The 10,628-nt window shown below is 56.9% G+C and overlaps 1 protein-coding gene across 3 annotated transcripts; it reads right to left on the bottom strand.

Annotated features, from left to right (window-relative positions):
* Positions 1-862: 862 nt before the first annotated feature.
* MAPK13 (mitogen-activated protein kinase 13) lies at positions 863-8,951 on the bottom strand. 3 transcript variants are annotated; one of them, XM_023624828.2, is made up of 12 exons: positions 8,719-8,951; positions 7,779-7,908; positions 6,460-6,518; positions 3,824-3,932; positions 3,609-3,638; positions 3,154-3,201; positions 2,914-3,028; positions 2,695-2,766; positions 2,080-2,159; positions 1,763-1,841; positions 1,451-1,627; positions 863-1,196 (listed from the first exon to the last, which is right to left on the bottom strand). In XM_023624828.2, exons 1-12 carry the CDS (start codon positions 8,835-8,837, stop codon positions 1,114-1,116), a joined length of 1,101 nt encoding a protein of 366 aa, XP_023480596.1. In that variant the 5' UTR covers positions 8,838-8,951; the 3' UTR covers positions 863-1,113. The 3 variants fall into 3 exon arrangements, with proteins under 3 accessions (XP_023480596.1, XP_070100571.1, XP_070100572.1); XM_070244470.1 differs by lacking the exons at positions 6,460-6,518; positions 7,779-7,908 and having other exon boundaries at positions 8,719-8,938; XM_070244471.1 differs by lacking the exons at positions 6,460-6,518; positions 7,779-7,908; positions 8,719-8,951 and adding an exon at positions 5,030-5,408.
* Positions 8,952-10,628: the final 1,677 nt, after the last annotated feature.

Below are 10,628 nucleotides of genomic sequence, written 5' to 3'. Positions count from 1 at the left end.
CTTGTCATGGGAATTTGTTCTCCCAAAGTTTCTCAGACCTAAACAGAAGGATCCCAGCCATTGTCGGGTGAAAGCTCAAGAGAGCTGGACCATTCCCAGGACGGGGAAGGAGCGCAGTTTTCCGTCAAGCCTGGAGAAAGCCCTTTCTGCCTTCCGCAGCTCCTAGTCAACAACCCGCGGGCGTTTCGTATCTTGATTGCTTATCACTCACCCAAAATAACCCGCGTGCAGTGTCTCACCAGCTGCAGCTCTCTCTGCAGCTCCCTTAATTTAGCAGCCAGACACGTTCAGCTCCGCAACAGAGCACAGGCCGAGGAAGGGCCCCCCGCCCGTGGCCATCTGTAGGGAGTTAAGCAGTGTCTCCCCAAAATTCATGTCCAGCCAGAATCTCAGAATGTGACCTTTTCTGGAAATAGGGTCTTTGCAGATGTAATTAGTAAGAATTGAGATGAGATCATACTGGGTTAGGGTGGGCCCTCAATTCAATGACTGGTGTTCTTGTAAGAACGGGAGAGGCCAGACAGGCCATGTGAAGACAGAGGCAGAGAATGGAGAGATGCAGCTACAAACCGAGGAACCCCAATGACTCTGGCAGCCCCAGTAGCTAAAAAGAGGCAAGGAAAGATACTTCTCTGGAGGGAACCTGGCCCTGCCAACACCTTGATTTCAGATTTCGAGCCTCCAGGGCTGTGAGAGACTAAGTTTCTGCTGCTTTAAGCCCCACCTCAAACCTCATTGGTGGTGATTTGTTACAGGAGCCCCGGGAATCTAATACACCAACATTGCCGTAGACCCCCGCCCCGGCTCAGCCCACCTCCAGCCCCACTACAGCAGGAAGGAAAGGACCCCACACACAGGCAAATCTCCAGAAGGGCATTTTAATGTGGCCAGTTATGATCGGAGCTATTTTCTCCCAACCAACATCTTTGAATTCTGCATCTACTAGGTGCTTCCTGCACAAAGACGAGGGCCCTCTGTCCTCTGCTGGGAAGGCTATAATCCAAGAAGGGCTGAAACCTGGTAGTGACAAATAAATATCAGTCTGAGGGGCAGTGTTTGGTAGGTGCTGCCATGTGGCAGTCCCCAGGCTCAGCCAAGGGTCAGGCAGATGCGTCACTGGAGCTTCATGCCACTCCGGCGCCGCGAGTCCTTCCGGGCGATGGGGCTGAAGTTCACAATCTCCTTGTAGATGTGCTCTGAGAAAGGCAGGGGGGCTCAAGGTGAGGAGGGGTGCTGAGAGCAAGAAGAGCCCACCCCCGTCCCCCCCCAGATACAGCACGGAGCAGGAGGTCAGCCCAGGGAGAAAGAAATGCACACCCACTCAGAGAGAAGGAGGCTGCGGTCTCTAGGGGGCCGTGGGCCCGGCTGAGGCCAGGCCTGGAAATGAAGGAGGCAGAGCAGAGAGGGGCTGCAGGCAGGGAGAGGAAGGAGCTGAGGCCGCGGCTCTTACGCTTCCATTCATCCACCGTGAGTTTCTCGTGTTCTAAGGAATCATCGAATGGCTGCTGGGCCTCTGTCTCCTCCTCGGGGTCCCGGAAGGGCTCAAAGAAGGGGTGGGTGAGGGCCTGCGAGGCCGTCAGGCGCTTGTCCACATCCAGCTCCAGCATCTTCTCCAGCAGGTCTATAGCTGCAGCAACAAAGCATGAGCCTCACGGCCCAGGCCTGGGAGGAGTAGGTGTCCCCCATCCCCCGTGTCCAACCCCCCACCCCCACCCCGGGGACAGACACAGAGGCCCTGCGGGCAGCAGGCCCCAGGACTCACCCTGGGGGCTGGCGCGGGGGAAGAGCTGAGAGAAATCCTTCTTGGGGCTCTGTGGCAGGGCCTGGATGTAGGATTTGGCCTGGAAGAGAGAGAAGCACTGAATAATCCCCAACCGTCAGCCCCTCAGGGCTTAGGCTGTGGGGTATAGAGCAGGGACTCCGGAAAAGGCCCAGAGCAGGGCTGAAGGCTCAGGTCAGAGTCCAAAGTGGGATGATGACGAGAGCACCTGCAGGGCAAGGGGAAGGCGCAGTTGAGCCCTCCTCCCCAAACCCGCAGGCCCCTGACCCCTGGTCAGCCGAGGCCCCTTTGCCGCTCACCGCTTTGTCCTTCAACTTCTGCACAAACTCTGCGCCCGGCACGCCAGTCACTTTCAGGATCTGGGTCAGCTGGTCCAGGTCTCGGCAGCGGGTTAAGGCTCAACCTCATTCTCTGCTGGCGGCTCCGAAGCTGCCCTTCCCGCTGCCCCCAGCCTCCCCCCAGGCACTGTGGCGGCCATCCAGGCTCCAGACGGCCGAACCTCCCGCTTCCGGGGGTAGAGGTTCACCCCTTAGGACTCGGGTCTCCGGAAGGCTTCCCACCTGCCAGGCTGGGCTAAGGGTCCCTCCCCACAGATTCTCCTGGATGTGCCACCTTCCCAGCCCTCACCCCATCCAGTCACCTTCATCCGTTTCTTTGTCATCTTCCCCCAGACTCTGCATATTCTCATCAACGCCTGCACAGTGCACACAGGAGTTCAATTAGAGTGTGAAGTAGTTTCTACACGGTGGTAGAATGACACGTTTCTAGTTTTCATCATTTTGCTTATCTGCATTTTAAAATTGTTCTACAGGGAGCATGTATCACTTTAGCACTAAGAAAAAAATATTTAAGTAATAAAGTGTCTGTTGAAGGAATGAATCCCTGGGTGGTTTGGCTTTTCCAGCAAAGGATACAATCTTTCCCCTTGAACAGAGTTTTCCCCGTCAGCATCTCCGCCATGATACAGCCCACAGACCAGATGTCCACTGCAGAGGGCAGGGGAGGACGTGTCACCTGGACCGGCTGACCAGGATCCGGCAGTTGGTCAACCCAGAGTAACTGAGATGGCCTTGGGAAGCTGCCAGAGGAGACCCCCAGCCCCAGGCCCCTCCCCCAGGCAGCTGACCACTGACCAGTCTGGTTGTAATGCATCCAGCTGAGGATCACCTCAGGGGCCCGGTACCAGCGGGTCACCACGTAGCCAGTCATCTGAGCGTCTGCAGGCCGTGCTAGCCCAAAATCCAAGATCTACAACTCAGGGACACAGGGAGAAGGAGCTCGCTGAGGAGACGAGGCTCCCGGAGCAGCTTCTGGGGCTCCCAGGGGAGAGGGGCCCACCCAACCCCAGACCCACCCTGCTCGGACCTTCTCACCTTCAGCTCACAGTCCTCGTTCACAGCGAGGTTGCCGGGCTTCAGGTCCTAGACAGGGGAGAGAGTGAGCACTGGCTGACAGGCAGAGACGGGAGCTTGTCCCCGCTCGGCCCCACCCAGCATGTGTCCTTGGCCAGGCCCCTTCCCCTCTCTGGGTGTAGGTCTCCTCATGCATAGCCTGAGCCTGGACCAGCTGTCCTCTAGGGCCCCTCCACCTCTAAATGCTCCTGATTCTTGGAGCCTGAAACACCCAAGCTCAGGGCTGGCTTTGTTCACAGCATTTCCCCGGAAAGTTCCCTAGAACACAGCAATTCTTCCGAACAGGCCTTCCTGGGCCCAGGCAGAGGCTGAAAAAATCCACATTCCATGCTCCGGAGGATTGTCCCCCCCTCCCCCCCTACCCCACTGTGGAGAACCCTCCCTCCCCTTGAGGACGGAGCAGGGAAAGCACTCACCCTGTGGATGACCCCAGCTGAGTGGATGTACTGTGTTGGAGAGAGACAAGGGTGAGTCTAGCGCCTTGGGTTTGCATACTGGGTGTTTCAGGCTGGCTCAGAAACCCCCTCCACCCTGTCACAGTGCTCTCCCGGCCCCCAAGAACTGGCCTCCCCCAAACCTCAGGTCTCAACATCAAGGTACCCCCCTCTGCCGTCTTCAGGCCCCTACCCACCTTAAGACCTTTGAGCATCTGATACACCAGGTACTGGATCTTGTCCTCACTGAACTCCATCCCCATGATCTTCTGCAGGTCCGTCTGCATGAAGGGCATCACCAGGTAGCTGCAAGGCACGAAGGCTTCTGGAACAGTCCCCAGCCCCACCCGGCCCCAGGTCTGAGCTCAGAGGAGGGGCGAGGGGCTAGGGCAGAACAGAGGCCTTAGAGATGACCTCTGCGCGCAAGAAGAACCAGCCCTGCACGGGCCTCCTGGCTCCTGGCTCCCAGCCTGGCGACAGCGGCCGGCCGCCCAGTTGGCAGAGTTCAAGGTAAGCACTTCAGCTGGAGCGTGCTCAGGAAAACCAAACGGGAGCAGTGTTCCCTCCCTTCAGGGGTGCCCTCTCCTTGCCCTCCTCCGTGCCCCACAGAAAGCCACAGCTGTGAGTTAGAAACATCTGCCAGTATTTCCTTCTGCTTCTTTCCAAATATTTTCTCCCAGAGAGGGTCATGCCCGGCTGAGATGGCGTCACCAAAACTGTCTGCCCTTCCAAGAAGGAAACAATAAAACAATTTCCAGGAGGGTGGAAGAAGGAAGAAGGAGGGAGCTGAACCATTGCACCCTCCCATGTGATTGTGAAACAGGTCAGGTCAGCAAAATGTAACTGTTACTCAAGGTATAACAGCAAAGTCCAGAACAAAAAAGGACAAAGATTGAAAAAGGAAAAAATAATAAAAAGGGATGTGGTGGAGGCCATCTCCACGAGCCTGTGGCTTTTTGAAGGCTTCTTCTCTCTGACCACACCCCCTCCCCCGTGGGGACCCTGCTCCATGCACGACCCCCTCCCCGCCTTCGTCTTTCACCTCCACGTGGACCCTGGTTCTTTCTTCTCTGCCAACAAACTTGCTGAAGTCTCACATCGCCTTCCCTTGACCTTGTTTCCTCAAGTAACCGCCCCTTCTCCTTCTTTCCCTCCCAGACCAAACTTCTAGAAAGAGTGGTCCACACTTCTCAACCCCATTGCCTTAACTTCCAGGCCCCTGACGGCCTGGCGTGTGCTGCCGCCCCATCACCCAAACTGCTTGGATCAAGACCACCAATGACAGCCCAACAGCACCCCCCCCACCACCCTCCCTTCTTCCTATCAGACCTTTTGCAAAGTCTGACACTCCCTCAAGACTGGCTGCCGATTCTACCCCTCATCGGGCCGTCTCAGCTCTTCACCTGCTCATCCTCTTGTACCTTCTCTTCCACGTTGCTATCTTAATCAACAGCATCGCATCATGTTCTACACTAGCCTGTCCCTGGGCTCCGGCTGTCATCCAAGCGTGATTATTCTGGCCCAAATCCACATCCTTGCCCAGACCTCCCCGAGCTCCAGATTTATTTGGAATTGCTGATTAAACGTCGAATGTTCACAGGCTCTTCAAAAGCGAAGTGTCCAAACTGGAGTTCGTTATCTTTCTCCCAAGAACTGTTCCTCTTCAGCCTTGTATTCCAAGCAGGAGCCTGGCATCCCCAACCTACGCCACCTCTCCCAGCCACTGCATCCCAACGCATATGACATTCGGACAGTCCTGCCTCCCGACAGGTCTCAAGTTTCTTCTCGGCATCCCGTCACCTCTGCTTTATTTGGATGGAAGTCTGGGTCTCGAACTCTACCCTCAAGGCTCTCTCTCCTCTCAGAGCTGCTCCCTGCTCCTTTCTCGCTGCCATCAGAGTGCATCTCCAAAATCTGATCAGACCACATCACCCCCCTGCTCGAAACCTCCACGGACTTGAGGCTGCCTGTGGGCTCAAGTCTGAACTCTTGGCCTTATCAGACCCGCCGTCAGCCTCCACCAGCCACACTGAACTTCTCCATTCTGCCTGAACAGTCCAGTCTCTTTCATGCATCACGGCCTCTGCCCACGAAGCTCCTTCTACCCAGGGGCCCTCACCCCCTTCCACCTCAGGCAAACTTCCACTCATCCCGCAGGATTGAGTTCAAACGCTGCCTCCTCTGGGAAGGCCCCCAGGCAGTCTCCAGCCCTCTTCCCAGTCTGAGAACATTGACCACACTACTGGTAGGGGTCATTTAGAAACTGTGCCCCCACCCCCAACTGAGCGTCTGGCCGCTTTAAATTCTTAATGCTAAGCCCAGCAGCTGGCATTATAGGAAAAAACTCCATTCAAAATTATTGCATTACATTTAAAACAAAAGCATCCTAACACAGAGACCTTCAGCTGCATTTGAAATAGGATCAAAAAAAAAAAAAAAATCCACTCTCCCAAAGGTTCCTAAATTTTAGACCAGGTGTCGCACTAGCAAAGCCATGCATTTAGCAAAAAACTTTTCTGGTTCTGTATGATGCTGTCAAACACCCCAGCAGCCAGAGTGGCCAAGGCTTCCTGATCCACGCTTCATGCTAGGAAGAGCCCCAAAGTCCAGACCCACCCCTGGGCCCCCAGGGAGTGGGGAAAGCCCCTCCCACTTCTTCTTGCCTTTCTCTCCACCGTTGCCTGACAGAATCTCTCCAGAGAGAATTGCACCAGGACTGCCAGGGCGGGAAGCCCCCCTACCCAGAAGAGAGAATGTGGACCCTCCCCCAACTTGCTCCCGAGTGGCAAGCAAGGCCTGCGAATGCCCTGGAACCCAGTGCTGCCCGACTCACAAGTCGTGGAAGCTGCGCAAGGAGGAGGCTGGGGTGAAGACATCCAGGAGCCCAATGACCTGGGGAGAAGGTTGCCAGTGAGGGCTGGGCAGCCCCTGCTGCCCTCTCCTCCCCTCCCCTGGGGCCCCAGCCATGAACAGGACCACCCACCCTGTCCTAATACACCATTTCCAGCAGGAGGCAGGTGTCCAGCCTTCTTGGAGCTGTAGGCTGGGCAGAGGCGGAAGAGGAACCCCTCTAACTGGGAGGGAGCTTGCAGTGCACAGTGACGGAGAGTCAGGCTGGGGAGAAGGGGAGGTGGCCATTCCTGTGCTCACTGCCCCCAAGTCTGGTGTTCAGGGCAAGCAGCACAAACCCACCCTCAATTCAAGCAGGGAGCCACATGGCCAAGGGAATCAAGGAGGGAAGAGGGAAGGCGCCTTCCAGGCTCCCTGCCCTTGACCTTGGCTTTCCTACCACATCCATCCTCGCCTGCCAAAGGGCTGGTTCCGAGCCAAAGGCAAGATCACCCCAGGCTGGAGGCCACAAGGAGGGGTGCACTGAAGAGGAACAGGGCTTCAAATGTGCACAATATTTAGAAATCATTATTTTAAATATTGCCTTCCAGTCTAGGTATCGGAGCAAAGCCTGGTTAGCAGGCCCAGCATGGAGCCACGGGTCTTTCTAGCCATTTCTATCAGACAGGACTGCCTAATGGTTATGCACTGAGGCCTGGCCCCAGACCACCTAGGCTCAAATCCCAGCTCTGCCACTGACTAACCAGACAACTGTGAGTCTGTCTGTGCCTCCATTTCCCCATCTGTACATGGGAGTAACAGTACCTGTCTCACATAATATTGTGAGGATTTAATGTCAGTTTACACTAAGTCCTTGAGCAGCACCTGGCACATAATAAGTGCTCAGTGAGCATCTATTGTTATTACTGTTGTTGTTGTTATCAGATCACATGTGGAAATACCATTGACCAGGATTCTGGGCACCAGCTCTTAGATCTAGAACAAATGGCAAGTTCCTCATGCCTATTTCCTCATAACAGTGAGAGGGTAAGTTTGCACCTTACCAAGCTCAGTCTGCTCCACTGCCAAAAATACCCTTTGCACCCTCCTGGGAAGCAGGCACGGCAGGTCCCGGCACCTCATTTTAACAAATGGGAAGAAGGAACAAGGGCGGGAGGAGCAGGGAGGAGATGCTCTTCTCCTGGCCCTGTCCTGGGCTCTCTGCACCCTCTCTGCCACCTCTGGGCAGGCGGAGGGCCCGGTCAGAACCCTCTCAGGGCCCCGCGCCCTGCCCTCCCCCAGCAGCGCCCAGGCCCAGCCTACATTCTCATGCTGCATGTGCTTCAGTAGCAGCAGCTCTCGATAGGCCCGCTTGGCAAAGATCTCCGACTGGAAGGGCCGGCTCAGCTTCTTGATGGCCACCTTCTCCCCTGACCGCTTGTCGATGGCAGAGCTGCGGGGGCACAGGCAGTCAGTGCCCCCTCCAGACCCTGGGTGTTGCCTCCCAGCCTGCTCCGCTAGGGAGAGTGGAGGCCGTCCTAGCCCCAGTCCCTCTTGGCCAGCAGGCTAAGCTGGGAGGAACTGATGCCCACCACCTGGAATGTGAGGGGGCAGCCGGCAGCACAGTGGGTGGTGGGGGTCGAGGAGGGAGGGGGCAGACACTGAGAAAGGGGCATGGTGCCAGGGTCAGACCCAAGTCAATGCCAACTGGATCCAGAGGCGGAGGAAGTCTCACTCTATGCAACTCGGCAAATCACTTCTCCCTCTTTGGGCCTCAGTGTACCCCTTTGTAACAATGGGGATTCGCCCGGATGAACTCTGGGGTCCCTTGAAGGTTCAAGCCCTGGAGAACCAGACCCAGTCCTAATTCAACCCACAGAGACCCATAACTTCGAGGAGAAAAGTGAGATGGCGCCTGGGGTGGCCCCAGGCCAGCCTCTAACCGCCAGAGGCTCCTTGCGCCTCCTCTGCTTCCCTGCCCAGTCCGCCGCCTCCTCCCGGGTCCACGGGCTCGGCCCGGAAGCGCCCCGGGAGGGTCTTCCAAGCCCACCGGGCGCTGGGCTTGGGGTCCTCGGTCAAGGTGGCGGGCGCGCGGCCCCGAGCGCCCAGCAAGAGACGGGACATCCGAGGCGGGGCGGGAGAGCAGAGAAGGTGCGCTGTCCTGCCCGGGCTGGTGGAGAGGCGTCCCCTGCGCCCCGCGCCTGGGCGCCCGCCGCCCGTCCGCCCCGCGCCCCCCGGCGGCGCGCAGGCCCGGGGGTCTCACCACACGGCGCCATAGGCCCCGGTGCCGACGTGCGTCGGCGACACGTAGGTCTTGGGCAGCTCCCAGGCGGTCTTGTTCACGTCCTGCTTGTAGAAGCCCCTTTTCCGGCTGAGGCTCATCCCGGGCTCCCGAGCTCCGCGGCCCCAGCGCGGCGGCTGCGTTCGCGCCCCGCGGGCTCCGGCACGGTCCTCGCCGCGGTCCCAGGCGCGCCCGCCCCTCCCCTTCCCTCCCCTCCCCCGCGCCGGGCGGCGACCGGCCCGCGCGCGTCCCACCTGCCGGCTCGCCCAGGTGCGCCGCGCGGCCACGCCCGGGCCTGCCCGCCAGCCCGCCGGCCCAGGTGCGCGCGCGCCCGCCGAGCCGTGCAGAGGTGGCAGGTGCGCCGCCCTGCGGGAGCCAGCGGCTGCCGGCGGTGCTGGGGCCCCGAGCAGGGGCAGGGCGGCACGACGGGGCCTGCGGCTCTCTCCAGCCCGGCACGCTGGAGGAAGAGCTCCCCGGAGATTTCGAGGACAATTTCGGAAAAACCAAACCCCACCACTTTTTGATTACGGAAAGTTTCCAATATACACAAAAGTCGACAGAAGAGCTCGGGGCTTCTCACAAACGTGCACACGAATCCCCTGGGAATTTTATTTTATTACAGTGCAGATCCTGATTCAGTCGTTCTGGGGTGGAGTCAGGATTCTGCATTGCTCACCAGCTCCCCGGCTGGAGGGCCTCCGGGACCACACGAGGATAGTGAGGCGCTGATGACCCTGCCTGACCCCAATCCCTCAGGTTCAGCAATTACATCAACTCTTAGTCAATTTTGTTTCATCTGCAGCCCCATAATTTTGAAGCGAAACCAAGGCATCGTATCATTTCATGCATAAATATTTTTTGTATCTCTAAAGAAGGATTATTTTAAAGATATAACCACAATATTATTTTTACACCTAAAATTAATAATGGTAATTCTATAATATCAAGTATCCAGTCCAGGTTCAAATTTCCAGTCTTGAACACAATTTTTGCCGGCTTCCTAATACCCCATGAGGGCAATGACAAGCTAGGGTCTTCTGCCACCTGTGTCTGGTGGCTTGTGCAGCCTGAAGAAGGTTCTGTGCTCAAATTAAATCACAGAGGAGCCAGCCTGTGACCTAGTGGTTAAGTTCAGTGTGCTCACTTCGGCGGCCAGGGTTCGGTTCTGGGCACAGACCTACACCACCTGTCTGTCAGTGGCCATCCTGTGACGGCAGCTCACATACAAAATAGAGGAAGATTGGCAACAGATGTTAGGTCAAGGTGAATCTTCCTCAGCAAGAAAAAAAAAATCACAGAGGCCTCCAAGGAACAGGTTGGAGGGCAGAGAATGGCCTGGATGCCCGCCTGACTTGTCTGACCCCTCATTGACCCGGGGATGGGGTAGCGGAAGGGGTGGGGACCACTTGCTTCACCTGGTCAAAGGGACAGAGGGTATCTTAAAGAAGGAAAGGAACTTGCTTGTGGTCTCCAGCAAGCTGGGGGGCCTCACTAGGGAGTCTGCAGGCCCCAAACCCTGTGCCACAGCCCCTCCCACACACTCCTGCAGCCTCAGGCACAGCCTAGAAGACCCTTCAGGGGTGGGAGGGTGCTGGGATCCCACAGAAGTGCCCAACAGGCGTTGCAGGCACATAATCTGTCTTATTCATCCCTGGCACACAGTAGGACATCAAAAACTGTATGGAGAATGAATGGAAGAGCCAGCCCATTGGAAGTGAAAAAATATTTATTTAATGAACACTGTGTTTGCCATGCGCCAGTCATTATTCTAAGTGTTTTACATACACAACTCCCTTAATCCTGGTGAGAGGCCTATGAGTCAGTACTATTATTATTCTCATTTTAGAGATGAGGAACCTGAGGTACAGAGAGGTGAAGTAACTTGCCGAAGG

This window comes from Equus caballus, chromosome 20, assembly GCF_041296265.1.
Source record: "Equus caballus isolate H_3958 breed thoroughbred chromosome 20, TB-T2T, whole genome shotgun sequence".
Classification (NCBI taxonomy): domain Eukaryota; kingdom Metazoa; phylum Chordata; class Mammalia; order Perissodactyla; family Equidae; genus Equus; species Equus caballus.
Note: the sequence above shows the minus strand (reverse complement) of the source record. Positions and strands in the feature narration are given on the sequence as shown.

What these genes read in the sequence shown, in the direction of transcription:
- MAPK13 (XM_023624828.2), bottom strand. Translation starts at nt 8,837, where the DNA reads ATGAGCCTCAGCCGGAAAAGGGGCTTCTACAAGCAGGACGTGAACAAG. An exon ending in ACGAGGACTGTGAGCTGAAG is followed by an intron (nt 3,029 to 3,153) that starts GTGAGAAGGTCC and finishes CCTGAGTTGTAG; the next exon opens with ATCTTGGATTTTGGGCTAGC. An exon ending in GATGCATTACAACCAGACTG is followed by an intron (nt 2,767 to 2,913) that starts GTCAGTGGTCAG and finishes TGCCCTCTGCAG; the next exon opens with TGGACATCTGGTCTGTGGGC.